This window comes from Hippichthys cyanospilos, chromosome 17, assembly GCF_059441005.1.
Source record: "Hippichthys cyanospilos isolate Australia breed blue-spotted pipefish chromosome 17, RoL_Hcya_1.0, whole genome shotgun sequence".
Taxonomy (NCBI): domain Eukaryota; kingdom Metazoa; phylum Chordata; class Actinopteri; order Syngnathiformes; family Syngnathidae; genus Hippichthys; species Hippichthys cyanospilos.
The window spans coordinates 9,852,938-9,867,202 of NC_142385.1; the positions used below are offsets into that span (position 1 = coordinate 9,852,938).

The following is a 14,265-nucleotide window of genomic DNA, read 5'->3' on the forward strand; positions in this document are numbered from 1 at the left end:
TACACTAGATGCACAAAAATCACCAAATGCAGACATAATCACCTGTTTTCAAAATCATTAGCAATATTTAACATTTTATAAGTTTTTGCCTGAAATAGCTACTTATTTTTTTATTTAGTGCAATTTTGACCTGCAGTAAGTATATAACAGCAAATCATACAATGTCCACGCAAGAAACGTTTTACTTGAGTAAAGCATGCAGAAACATCTTAATTTTACTCAACAGAAGCAACATTTACATTTTTCTATAAACGACCACAACTTAGGCCATCGTCCACCCAACAATCACTAATAGTGAAGTCTGCAGTACGTCTTTATTGGATTTTTTTTTTTTTTTATTTAACTACGCCTTGGAGTTATACACCATTATTATCGCGACATGCAAAGCATGTTAATGAAATGACAATTGTCGTTTCCCATAGTAAAAGCAGACGTTTTATTTTTGATTCTGTGCAAAGATAATCAGTCCTCTAATGAGGTCAATAAAATATAAGAATATTTATTGGTAAAAGGGCTTGGACCATTGAAGTTTCAAGTTTCAAGAGATTTGTGGTCATATGTCATATTTAATTGACAAAGTGTCAAAACAATCAGTTAATTAAAAAAAATACACTAATGTCACTCTTTATTACCAGTGAAATATATAATTCTTTTTCCAAATGACATTTTTTTTAAGGTTAGGAAATGCAAGTTGCCCTCTAGTGGCGCTGACCTAAAATCGCGTGCAAACGTATTGAAATTTCTCCTACACTCTAACTTGGGCTTCTGTGTGGTGACATTTCAAAATTACGACCTTAAGACGTTAAAAAAAAAAAAAAAGTTGACAGCTGACCTCGCTTTATTTTTAACATTTTAACTTGTGGGGGCTTTGATGTGATGATTGAGCGCATCAAGCTTTGTTAGGTAAGAGGTGAGTATTAATTAAAAGCCGTCCCACAGGTTTTCAATGCCTTTAGTAGCATTCAAATTTTCTGGCACACCTTATTGGCAAATGTATATCAACACTTAACAATGCCTTACAGTATTATTTTCGTTTTACATTTTCAATCAATGTTCGATACCACTTTTTCTTTAAGCGAAACCAATACATGTGCTCCCTTATTAGTACTCACCAATACCGCTAATGGTTTTCTTTTTGATGTGCAGTGTAGCGCCATCTATTGTCCGCTTTTTTTTTAATCCTTTGCATGTCCATTGCAAAAAAAAAAGCAGCAAAGCCAGCGTCCTATTCTTGGAATTAATATAAAATCATCAAAAATATTTGTCTCTGATAGGTTGTAAGCTTTCTTTGAACATTTAATTGGATTGTTTTCCCCCCCTTGGTTAATTCTAAGTTTCTTTTAGAATATTTTAAGATTTTAAAGTTTTTATTTTGAATTTTAACGTTTTAAGTCTTGCTACTGTCTGATAAAAAGGAAAACAACAATTGATTTTAAACAAGAGACAGAATGAAGATTGTTCAAGCAAAATAATCGTGGTTATTATTTTGCCCATAATCGTGCAGCTCGACACCCTAAAGAAGAATGTTATCGGTACTCGCCCATCCCCAGCTTGAAGCTATTGCCGATGATTGTTATAAACTCCCCACAAATGACGAAATTAATTAACTGAAAAGTACACCTTCTCATTTCAAGACATACCAGTCAGTCAATTACAAAATCTGAGCGAACAGGAAGAACAAGAGGCTGAGACCGGAGAGCGTTGCTGTGGCCGAGCTATCCCCGCATTCAAAGTCGTTGTCCGGGTCAGCGCCGGCGGAGTTGAAGGTGACAAAACTAAGATCGCCTGTCACTCGCTCCGTTATCCAGTCCTCGAAGGAGGACACGCGGGCGAAGACCTCGGGGATCCCGGTCGCGCAGGGGACGCCGAAACTGGACAGGCCCGCCTGGACCCACCTCGAGCCTTGTTTGCACTGCACGGGTCCGCCCGAATCGCCCTGAAAGGACATTGTTAAAAACCACGTATGAAGCTCCAAACGATGACATAAGAAAGACCACGGTGGAATTCGAGAGACAAAAACCTGGCATGTTCCTCGGCCCTCCACTCCCGCGCAGATCATGTTGCTGGTGATGCTTACGTTCTCCACCGGAGAGTAGAGGCAGCTGCATTGCCGGTTCCCAATGATTGGAATCTCCACCTCTTGCAGCCTATCAAAGGCCACGAGTGGCTCTGAAGGAGAAGTCATTTTTACTTGACGGTCACAGTCTGGTTCGTTTTGAGTGTAATCCCACTGTCGACCGCTAGGCGTCGACATAATATTTTGTTTGACACAAAATTTTGGGAGATTAAGATTGAGAAACGGAAGTATTCCAGCTCGGGATTCTGTTGAAGATGATTAAATGCCTAGTTGATCCTGCATTTTTCATCATTTAAAAGATGTAAGTTCCTTGTATAATGTTTTAGTTTTATTGGACATAAAGAAATAGAAGAAATGTGTACAATTTTTGTGTTTTACATTGTTCGTGCGCCCTCGATGAATGTTTTTATAAGGAGTTTTTAAGCAGTAAAAAGTTTTCCCCCCTTTGGTTAATCAGATAACTAAATCATTTTTCATGTATGATTAATATTTTTGAAATAGACACTTTCTTTGGGCTGAAATTAACGTCACCTGCTGATCACTGCTCAGCTTTTAAATGTCACATGACAAACAGGTGAGCCGTGATTATACGTTGAACACAGATAACGTCAGCATTTAGAAAAAAAGTGTTTTTTAAGGTATTAATTTGGCATGAACGGTTTAGTTATCGAATTAAAATGGGAAATATAATAATAATACATGTATTTGATAAATAAAAAATAATACGGTATGGTGCATAGAAATATACTTATAAAATAAATATTATATAAAGATAAATAAATGAAATAAAAAAAAATAAAACTAAACAAGTAGACTATCCCTTTAATTTTCCATTCAAACTGATTTAAAACCCACACATTATTGTTCTCTGAAATATTGATTCAAATCGTAATCATCCAGAATGACTGGAAAAATATATCTCCCATTTTATCTAACATTTCCAAAACTTTTGTAAGCACATTTCCACTGGGACGATGTATCAGTGCCTTCTTCACAGTAAATTGGAAATATCAATTTTTACAAGGGAACAACAAAAAGATGCAAAACCAAGAAGCAATGTTGAAGACAGTGAAGCAGTTTCATCTCATTTTTTACACTATTTTCTGTTAACTTTTCTTGTTGTGAAGTGTGAGATACAGAATAAAATTAAATATTTCGCTTCAAATGCTTGTTTTGAATTATACTGAAAAACAATCTTACTGAACAATAGGCAACCCGCTAGCTGAAAAATATTTTGTTTTTTAGTATGCTCAAAATTTTTAGCATATTTGTTTTTTTTTCCAGACTGTCCCATATAAGCTATCAGTTTGCTAGCTAACAGTGCACCATAAGCATGCACGCCAATAGACTGGAACAACTTTTAGATTGAGATTTTAGTTTTATTTGAAATTTTAGATTTTTTGTGCACAAAGGAACAATGTCTAAAATTTCATAGGGATTTGTTGAAATTCAACTTGACAGTCCATGTGTTTTACGGAGCTTTGGCCTGTGAGCCTTTTATTTAATTTTGCTACCACGTGAGCTTACTTTCTATCTATTGTGATTTAAGTACACGGGAGTAAATATTCCAGGACAAGAGTGAGGATAATACTCACCATCAGCCGACAGTCTGCCCCATCCCGTGCCCCAGCACGTGGTGCCGTTGTTAAACTGGCTGGATCTACCCGCCAAGCAAATGGGCCTGATGTAGTCGGTATAAGCGATGGGGCTGCTCAGCCTCATGAGCGCGATGTCGTTTTGCAAGGTCTGGTTGCTGTAGTCTTCATGAACGCTGATCTGGGCCACAGTGCGGTTGACCTCGTTAGGACTTGTGGTACTTTGATTCTGTTTTCCAAAGTGCAAGCGCCAAACATCAGCAGGAAGGCTGTAGAAAAAAAAAGATAAAACAGGATACATTTGAATCGGTTGTACTTAACAACTGGTCACTGATATTTCATTGTTGCTTGTGTCTTGTTTCACTAATGTTTTTATGTTGTTTTTGTTTTTTAACAGGGGAAGTCAAGTGAATCAGTTCGGGAAGATCACGTGACCACACCCAGAAAACAGGTGAGCCGTCATTGGTCATTAATTGAGCAGTAACTGCGATGGGTGTTTTTTATTCAGCATTCCTGGCTCGTCTGGCATATCGAATGACAATGCATAAAAAAACTTCACAAAATAAAGCCATACAACATTTTGCTATTGGGTCTAACGCAATTTAACAAAGTAAAATCGTCCGATTAATTTGCCTTTGATTTGAAAAGTTAAATTTGTGAAATCAATACTTCTAATATTACCAGTATCAACTTTGAGTAGAATGGTGTATATGATTATTTCTTAAGTAGGGTGAATGGCTATTTTTGCCAAGATTTTTGGCAGCTGTAATGGGCAAGATTGGATCAATATATATTCCATATTCAATGAGTATCCTTCCTAATTTTGGCTAGCCGTCGGCTGGTCCAGTCCGCATCACTACTGAATAGTGGAGGTTGACTGTAAAATCAATAAAATTTGTTTTAAATGGACTGGATTTTTACCAAGTCTCTACACAAATCTGATGGGCTGGATTGGATGAGTATATATTTTGATTTCAAAGAGAGCCAACGATATTTGTTTTTGCTAGCCGTAAGTCAGTCCAGTCCCAATCACAAGCAAATAGAGCGGGTCAACTATACAAGAAATAAATGTTCTGCAAGAATGGACTCTTCTGTATTGGTGATGGATTGTCACTTTTTCTAGACAGTAGAATGAGTTCAAAAATGCACCTGCGCCAACGAACGTACGTGGAAATTGGCATTACCTAGTATCAATGCAGTGAGCAGCCGTGAGAACCCAATTCTCGTTGATCACGCTCCCTCCGCAAACGTGTCTCCCGTTCTCGTGCATGCTGACTTGCCAGGGCCACGAGCCCTCCTGGGCATCGTCACCGCCGACGATCCTTGGGTTCAGCGGTGCCATTCCGCATTCTTAGGGAATATGAAAACAGCATTAGTGGCCCGAATTCACCAAAATGGAGTTTTGCCCTAATGGTGATAAAATAGGATGCGGAACCTCAGAGGTGGGCAATTTACAGATTTTGCTGGTCTGTAGTATGTCAGAGCTCTGCCCCCCTTCTGTCATCATCAGTCTTTTTTTTTCTAGTCAGAAGTAAATTACATCGTCGGTCCGTCAGTCTAATCTTGCTTACCCTTTCGCCATCACTAAAAACTAAATTTGACTTCTTTTTTTTTTAATCTGGTCCAACTGTAATCTTCAATCAGTTTATAATGCCAATTACTGCCACTAGAAGGCTAAATATGACCAATGAAAAATAGATCAATATGTGGATATTTTATAGAATACATAAACATATAGATGTATAGACCATATTATTATGCCCTATTGCATAATACAGTATAATGTGTATTTACATCCAGCTCATGTGAAATGGCATATCTATTTGTGGATCTACTATTTGTGAGGTTTACTTTGGTTTACATACAGAAATTATAAAAGAAGATCATGTTTTAAATAATTATTACAATTATTGCTGGTTATTTTATTTTATTATATTATTGACCATTTAAATGTAAATGCTGCAGAATAAAGTCATTTGACTGACTGATTTTTTTGCTCCCCAATAATGACCACTAGATGTCCTTATTGAGCCTTTCAACTCGGCTTAATCCCAGAATTCCAAATTTTACCAGCTAGATAGTTCTTGATGTAAAACATTTTTAAAAAGCAAAATAACACACACACACACACGCACACAAAAATCTCTTAACAATTAATTCTAAACATTACTTTTAACTTTTGGCCAGCAAGTTTATTTTTTGGTCAGTGAGATTGCGTACATCGTGTGGTTTGTTGTTGTTGTTGTTGTTTATTTTGTTTTTGCAAACTTAAGTCAAAACGCTAGCTATAAATTATAAATACATATCCAGTTGAGGTTGCGTTGACGGAAGTCAATTCAAATACTGAACCTTGTCGATTACTTAACTTGACTATTTGCTTCTCCACGGTTTCACTTTCAGTTGAATGATTACATCACGTAGTCTTTAGACAATAAAATAAATAGATAATATTTAGTGCTTACTTAAATCAATCTTGGCACAAATAACACGGAAGAATCTGCATTACAATATAGTATAATCTAATAAATGGCAGTGAAACAAAAAGTATATACTGTATAATCAAAAGAGTGTGGTGAACTAATTGATGAGGGACACAACGATTTCTGCTTCTGTCATTTGCCGTTATTATTGGGAATTCTCATGGGTCCGTCGGCAATGGTGTGATACCGATGGACAGTCCGTCAGCACCCACAAAGTGCCCACCTCTGCAGAACCTACCTTGAGCTTTTGAGCCACCTAGAAGAAAGAGAAAAACAAAAATGTTATTATTAATTTTTCTAGTGTTCGTGACATAGTTAAACCCTGGCTGTCCAGGAATTTTAAACCAGCCTGGTCTTTTAATTACACTATTTGGGTTATTTGGGCTGACATTGAAAGGGTTATATAATCGTCATATACATACAGAGGAAATATTTTCAAAATAAGCATTTTCAAAAGCAAAACTCACCTGGAACTGTTAGGAAGAAACCCCAAAGAAGCGCCCATGTTTTCCGCAGCATCTTGTTGTTCAAGTGCAGGAGTAAGCTTGCAATTTTTGTTACCCTGGTCCTCATGTGGCAATTTATACAGATGCCACTCCTTGGAAACCAGTTTTCAGCCGGCATTGAGACTCCATGCGTTATTAGCTTGCATGTAACTGCAGTTTATATGCGCGGGTTTCCTTTTAGTAATCATGTGTTTATGTCAAGTGATCATATTTCACTGGAATGTGCTCCTACTTGTTCCAATAGTTAATGGCAGTTTTGGAAGAAATGCTTTAAAGAAGTAATGCATGATTACTTTGATGCATTACTTTTCACTGTAATGCGGTCATGTAATATATTACACACCAAAAAAAATGGGAATCTTGTACTCATTATAAATGAGGATAAAGTAATGCATTATATTGCATTTTTAGCCTGAAAGGAGTGTGCTTTTTTTCACCCAAAATCGCCAAAAACATCACGAGTTCAAAGGAGAAAAGTCCGGGGCAAAATGTTTAATTTGCTTATTTACTACAGCTGAGATGATACAGCAGGTTGAAAACGGACATTATGGACACAAGATGGACATGCGAGCGTTACTTTCAGTTCATCAGAGATAAAGAAAAATATAATTGTTAGGTTCACTTTGGGCATGACTAAAGAGCCGTCCACTTTGTGAAACAGGACCAGTAATTTGACAAACCATTTCGAGCGGGGCCATTGCAACGTGAAGTTAGCGAAAAGAAAACACGGAGGATTGCGCTCTCTTGCTGAGAAATGACACTTTGACTTCAAGAGGTTGGACAATTTGTAAATTTCACACTACCCTTTTACATATCAGTGGTTGGTATCGGTAGCCTTTATGAGTACTCTAAACAAGAATGGTATCGATACTTACCCATCCCTAGTTTGAATCTATTGCTGATAATTGCAATAAACTCCCCACAATTGACCAAATTGAGAGTCAGTTTTTCGATTAATCACTTGTTCTTTATTTCAAGCACATTAATCAAAAGTACACTTTCTCATTTCAAGCCATACGAGTCAGTCAGTTACAAAATCTGAGCGAACAGGAAGAGCAAAAGGCTAAGACTGGAGAGCGTTGTCGTGGCCGACGAGTTAACCTTGCCTCCCTCATCATCCAGGCATTCAAAGTCGTTGTCCTGTTCAGGACCAGCAGAGTTGTAGATGACAAAACTAACATTGCCTGTCACTCGCTCCGTTATCCAGTCCTCGAAGACGGACACGCGGGCAAAGACCTCGGGGATCCCGGTCGCGCAGGGGATGCCGAAACTGGCCAGGCCCGCCTGGACCCACCTCGAGCCTTGTTTGCACTGCACGGGTCCGCCCGAATCACCCTGAAATGACATTTGTAAAAACCCACAGATGAAGCTCCAAATGATGACATAATAAGACCACAGTGGATTTCAGGAAAGACAAAAACCTGGCATGTTCCTCGGCCCTCCACTCCTGCGCAGATCATGTTGCTGGTGATGCTTACAGTCTCCACCGAAGAGTAGAGGCAGCTACATTGCCGGTTCCCAATGATTGGAATCTCCACCTCTTGCAGCCTGTCAAAGGTCCCAAGTGGCTCTGTAGGAGAGGTCATTTTTAATCACTTGATGGCCACAGTCTGGTTCGTTTTGGGTGTAATCCCAATGTTAACCACTAGGCGGCGGCACTATTTTGTTTGACACAAAACTTTGGGAGATGAAAGTTGAAGTATTCCGGCTCGGCATTCTGTTGAAGATGATTAAATGTCTCGTTGAGCCTGCATTTTTCGTCTACCAAAAGTTGTAATCTCATTATGTGAAGGCGAAAGCCTTCACACATAATTCCTCTGTTTTATTCCACCCGATTTTTGACACGTTTCAACTCATTCCCAGTTCATCTGATTCACACCGTTCCAATTTCATATTATTCTAATTATTTGTGCGACGACTGCTTGTATTTTCCTTATTTCCATTATTCATAATTTACCCACAATTCCCTGTTTCCCACGCCCAAAATCCCATTGATTTAACATTGGGTGATTTCCATTTCATATTTACAGCTTTCATATTTGATATTTTCAATATTTAGCTTATTCATCTGGCCTTAGGTATCATTGCCATCATTTACCAAACGGTAAAACCTCCTTTTGGCCTGTATCCAAATACAGTAAATAGGAGTTAGCTAGCTCCTTGTCTGCCTTGACAGCTCATATGTCACTCATAGAAATAGTGATTTCATAGGATTTTTTTTTTTAATTCAACTTGACAGCCAATGTGTTTTACAGAGCTTTGGCCTGTGAGCCTTTTATTTATTTTTGCTACCGTGTGAGTTTACTTTTTTCCTATTGTGATTTAAGTACATGGGAGTAAATATTCCAGGACAGGAGTGAGGATAATACTCACCATCAGCCGACAGTCTGCCCCAACCGGTGCTCCAGCACATGGTGCCCTCGTTAAACTGACTGGATCTACCCGCCAAGCAAATGGGTCGGATGTGGTCGGTATAAGCGATGGGGCTGCTCAGCCTCAGGAGCGCGATGTCGTTTTGAAAGTTCCGATTGTTGTAGCTTTCATGAACGCTGATCTGGGCCACATTGCGGGAGATCTCGTTAGGACTTGTGGTACCTTGACTTTGTTTTCCAAAGTGCAAGCGCCAAACATCAATGCCAAGGCTGCAGAAAAAAAGAAAACAGGATACATTTAAATCAGTTGTACTTTACAACTGGTCACTGATATTTCATTGTTGCTTGTGTCTTAGTTGTTTCACTAATGTTTTTTTTGTTGTTTTTGTTTTTTTAAAGGGGAAGTCAAGTGGCTCAGTTTGGGAAGATCACGTGACAACACCCAAAAAACAGGTGAGCTGTCATCGGTCATTAATTGAGCAGTAACTGTGATGTCATATCAGCAAATTTCTGTCTCGTCTTGCAACTCTAATGACAATGCGTAAAAAAGAATTAACAAAATAAACCCATTTTGCTAACAGGTCTAACATAATTTAACAACAAAATTAAATCGTCCTATTGATTTGCTTTTCATTTGAAAACAAAAATGCCCTGTTCCTGTGAAAGCATTAAAAAGTATTCAATGAAATTTGCTAGTAGCTGCAGAAACCCTGTTTGAATTTTACGAACCCGCTAATGTGCTTTCATGTACCCCTGACCGTACTTGTAGCACCGTTTTAGAAGCATTTCAGTATTTTTTAAATTAAACTTAAATGTGTGAAATCAATACTTCTAATATGATCAGGATCAACTTCTAGTAGGGTGGTGTATATGATTATTTCTTAAGTAGGGTGTATGGCTATTTTTGCCAAGGATTTTTACAGATTTAACGGGCAAGATTGGATCAATATAAATTTCATATTCAATGAGTGTCAGTTACGATATAGGCTAATTTTGGTTAGTTGTCGGCTGGTACAGCCCAGTCGCTACTGGATAGTGGAGGTTGAACTGTAAAATCAATTAAAAAAAATTTAAATGGACTGGATTTTTGCCAAGTCTCTACACAAATCTGATAGGCTGGATTGGATGAGTATATATTTTAATTTCAAAGAGAGCCAACGACACACTAATTTTGGCTACCCGTGAGTCGGTCCAGTCCTAATCACGGGCGAATAGTGGGGGTCAACTGTACAAGAAATACTGGTGATGTGTTATCACTTTTTCTAGACTTGAGAATGGGTTCAAAAATGCACCTGCGCCAATGAACGTACGCGGAAATTGGCATTACCTAGTATCAATGCAGTGAGCAGCCGTGAGAACCCAATTCTCGTTGAGCACGCTCCCTCCGCAAACGTGTCTCCCGTTCTTGTGCAAGCTGACTAGCCAGGGCCACGAGCCGTCCTGGGCATCGTCACCTCCGGAGATCCTTGGGTTAAGCGGTGCCGTTCCGCATTCTTAGGGAATATGAAAAAAACGTTAGTGGCCAATGCACCACGATGGAGTTTCGACCTAATGGTGATAAAATAGGATGCAGAACTTCAGAGGTGGGCAATTTACAGATTTTGCTGGTCTATCATATGTCAGAGGTCCGCCCCCTTTCTGTCATCATCAGACGGTCTTTTTTTTCTCGTCAGAAGTAAATTATATCGTCGGTCCGTCAGTGTATTTTTGCTTACCCTTCCTCCATCGCTAAAAACTAGCTTAGACTTTTTTTATCTGGTCCGACAATATAATCTTCGGTCAGTCAGTGAATATTACCCACCCAATTGCAACCACTGGAAGGCAAAATACGACCAATATCCAATAACCACTAGTTGGAAGCGACATTTGGTTCATTTTGTGGTCTGAGTATGCGTCAAGTAGTGGTCAGCATGACTAGATATTTTTCCCATTTACCACTTCTATGTATTATTCAAAGGCATAATTGAACACGTAATTCATCTATTTTGCTATGGTAGATTCAATTCACTTATATTTTGGGAAGTTTTATCATTGGCATCTTCCATTTTAGATCACGTGAAGTTAAGCAGACTAAATATAAGCTATCACTCTAGTCCGTCATTTTGGTTTACCATGTAAAATGAAAAAAAACCATAACATTTGAGCAACAAGAGTCACAGTTCTCTTTATGTTCCTCCCCTAAGACTGTTTAATTAACGTTTCCTCAAATTTGTCTAAATATAATCTGTAACATACACTACAATTTAAAAAAAAGTATTGCTGAGATTGTATTTACTTAAAAACGTCTTTAATGAAGAAATTTAAAAAGCTTCATCCTGGAGGAGGAAGCCTGCCAAATGTGGATCTACTATTTGTGAAGGTCTACTTTGGTTTACATACAGAAATGACAAACGAGGATCAAGTTTTCAGTATTTATTGTAATCATCGCTAGTTATATTGTTGTATTGTATTGTCCATTTAAAAATCAATGACTGACTTTTTTGCGCCCCAATAATAACCACTAGATGTCCCCATTGATCCTCTCAGCTCGGCTAAATCTCAGAATTCCAAATTTTACCAGCAAGATATTTCTTCATGTAAAACATTTTTAAAAAGCGAAATAACGCAAAAAAAAATCTATTAACAATTACTTCTAAACACTTTTGGCCAGCGAGATAGTGTACATTGTGATTTTTTTGTTGCTGTTGTTGTTTTTTGTTTTATTTTTGTAACCTTCAGTAAAAGCTCTTGCTATAAATTATAAATAAATCTCTGGTTATTGGTCAAGGTGATAGAGAATTGAATCAAATTCCGAATTATTCCAATTGTTTAACTTTGCTAAGTGTTTTTCCACAATTTGTAGAAAGGTTATGTCACATTGCCTGCAGACTGATAGCAGTTAGTCCTTATAAAAATAGACTTTATTATAAAAGACATTGCACATTCTATAGTACAATATCTAAAATACAGTGCATGACTGTGAAAGCCAACTAAATCATATGTAAATATATTGAAATGGGTGCAGTGGACTAATTGACCAGGGACACAACGATTTATGCTTCCCTCATTTGCCATTATTATTGGGAATTCTCATCGTTCGTTGGTCCATCGGCATTGGTGAGATACTGATGGACAGTCCGTCAGCACCGACAAAGTGCCCACCTCTGCAGAACCTACCTTGAGCTTTTGAGCCACCTAGAAGAAAGAGAAAAACAAACGAACTGTTATTATTAATTATTCCTGTGGTTGTGACATGGTTAAACCCTGGCTGTCCAGGAATAAATGAGGGATCACCATATATATATATATATATATATATATATATATATATATATATATATAAACATGACTATAATCTATGCAATATTTTAGCCTCCTAGTGTTTTTTTTGTGTGCTTTTCCTTTGCTGTCACACATCGAAATCATCAAAAAGTTCAAGTTGGGCCAAACCTGCCTCCAGGGGTTAAATAAGTATAGATGGAAAAAAAAAACACCCAGTAGCATAAGTACCAGGTGTAATTCTAGTTTACTGTCACAACAATAGGTTTGTCTTAATAGATTTCTATAGTCTAGCTAATGGCTGAACTCTTTGTTTTTGTTTTTTGTTTTGTCAACAAGACATCATATGAAATACCTGAGGAAAATATGCTATGAAAGTAATGACATTCAATATTTACATGAATATGCTTGACGGTTTGACCAGAAACTACAATTTCATTTAATCCATATGTCAGATTATAATCTTGCATCCCTTGAATATTTATTTACTCATCGCTTATTTATTGCTGGTACTCCAAAACAATGTGCTTGTTATATTTTGACCATATGATTATTTACATCCCTAGGGGAAATGTAATTTGTACTTACTTGTGTCCAGGTTTTTTTTTTCTCTAATAAAAAAAAAAAAAAAACTAAATTGTGTGTAGTAGACATATTTAATTAACAGTGACATTGAAAAAATGGGTAGGATATGAATGAAAGGATATTTGGACATATCGATGCAATAATTAACATTTTTATTTTGTTATCGCTTCATCAAAGCTATCAAGTTTTATCATTACTAGCATTACTTGCAAAAATTTTAAAATTACTTATTTATTTTATAAGTATGATTAAACATCAAACTTTTTTTGCTACTTTTTTGTGACGCCTGCCCTGAATCATTGTTCAAAGGCTCATTTTTTGTCATTCAACATTTCTAAGGCTACCGTAGCCTGCAATATGTTATTCAATGACTTAAAGGGGGAATATATTCAAAATGAGCGTTTTTAAAAAGCAAAACTCACCTGGAACTGTGAGGAAGAAACCCCAAAGGAGCGCCCATGTTATCCGCAGCATCTTGTTGTTCAATTGAAGGAGTAAGCTTGCAATTTGTCCTCATGTGGCTATTTGTACCGAGACGACTCCTTGGAAACCAGTTTTCAGCTGGCATTGAGACACCATGCATTATTAGCTTGGATGGAATAGCAGCTTAAATGCATAGGTTGTCTTTTTGTAATCATGCCTTTATGACAAGTAATCACATTTCACTGGAATGTACTCCCACTGGTTCTTATAGTCGCCGGCAGTGTTGGGAGTAATGTATACAAAAGTAGTGTAAATGCTGTTATTCATTACTTTTACTGTAGTGCGGTAATGTAATGTATTACACGCCAAAAAAAATGGGAATTTTGTACTCGTTATAATCGAGGGTAAAGTAATACATTATAATGCATTTTTAGTCTGAAAGGGGTGTTTTTTTGTTTTTTTTCCAAGTTCGCCAAAAACACCACGAGATTGAAGGAGAAAATACCGGGGCAAAATGGTTAATTTGCTTCTCTGCTACAGCTGAGATGATACAGCATGTTGAAAATGGACATTAAGGACACAAGATGGACATGCGAGCGTTACTTTCAGTACGTCAGAGATAAAGAAAAATATAACTGTTAGGTGCACTTTGGGCATGACACCTAAAGAGCCGTCCACTTTGTGAAACAGGACCAGTAATTTGACAAACCATTTCGAGCGGGGCCATTGCAACGTGAAGTTAGCGAAAAGAAAACACGAAGGATTGCGCTCTCTTGCTGAGAAATGACACTTTGACTTCAAGAGTTTGGACATTTTGTAAATTTGACACTATGCTTTTACGTATCAGTGGTTGGTATCGGTAGCCTTTATGAGTACTCTAAACAAGACTGGTATCGATACTTACCCATCCCTAGTTTGAAGCTATTGCTAATAATTGCAATAAACTCCCCACAATTGACCAAATTGAGA

General features: G+C 37.6%; 2 protein-coding genes across 2 annotated transcripts; both read right to left on the reverse strand.

Annotated features, from left to right (window-relative positions):
* Positions 1 to 164: 164 nt before the first annotated feature.
* LOC148409547 (chymotrypsinogen A-like) lies at positions 165 to 6,794 on the reverse strand. The gene is made up of 6 exons (XM_088438618.1): positions 6,620 to 6,794; positions 6,391 to 6,408; positions 4,857 to 5,022; positions 3,673 to 3,941; positions 2,021 to 2,169; positions 165 to 1,936 (listed from the first exon to the last, which is right to left on the reverse strand). The coding sequence occupies exons 1-6, from the start codon at positions 6,774 to 6,776 to the stop codon at positions 1,652 to 1,654; spliced, it is 1,044 nt and encodes a 347-aa protein (XP_088294744.1). The 5' UTR covers positions 6,777 to 6,794; the 3' UTR covers positions 165 to 1,651.
* Positions 6,795 to 7,687: 893 nt separating this feature from the next.
* Positions 7,688 to 14,204, reverse strand: LOC148409548 (chymotrypsinogen A-like). Its single transcript, XM_088439632.1, has 7 exons — positions 14,201 to 14,204; positions 13,296 to 13,301; positions 12,187 to 12,204; positions 10,358 to 10,523; positions 9,032 to 9,300; positions 8,080 to 8,228; positions 7,688 to 7,993 (listed from the first exon to the last, which is right to left on the reverse strand). The coding sequence occupies exons 1-7, from the start codon at positions 14,202 to 14,204 to the stop codon at positions 7,688 to 7,690; spliced, it is 918 nt and encodes a 305-aa protein (XP_088295758.1).
* Positions 14,205 to 14,265: the final 61 nt, after the last annotated feature.

Coding starts and splice junctions, on each gene's coding strand:
- LOC148409547 (XM_088438618.1), bottom strand. CDS start 6,776: ATGCCGGCTGAAAACTGGTTTCCAAGGAGTGGCATCTGTATAAATTGC. Junction 3,942..4,856: donor GCTCACTGCATTGATACTAG/GTAATGCCAATT, acceptor TTTTTTCTACAG/CCTTCCTGCTGATGTTTGGC. Junction 2,170..3,672: donor GGGCAGACTGTCGGCTGATG/GTGAGTATTATC, acceptor CTTCTCCTTCAG/AGCCACTCGTGGCCTTTGAT.
- LOC148409548 (XM_088439632.1), bottom strand. Junction 9,301..10,357: donor GCTCACTGCATTGATACTAG/GTAATGCCAATT, acceptor TTTTTTCTGCAG/CCTTGGCATTGATGTTTGGC. Junction 8,229..9,031: donor GGGCAGACTGTCGGCTGATG/GTGAGTATTATC, acceptor CCTCTCCTACAG/AGCCACTTGGGACCTTTGAC.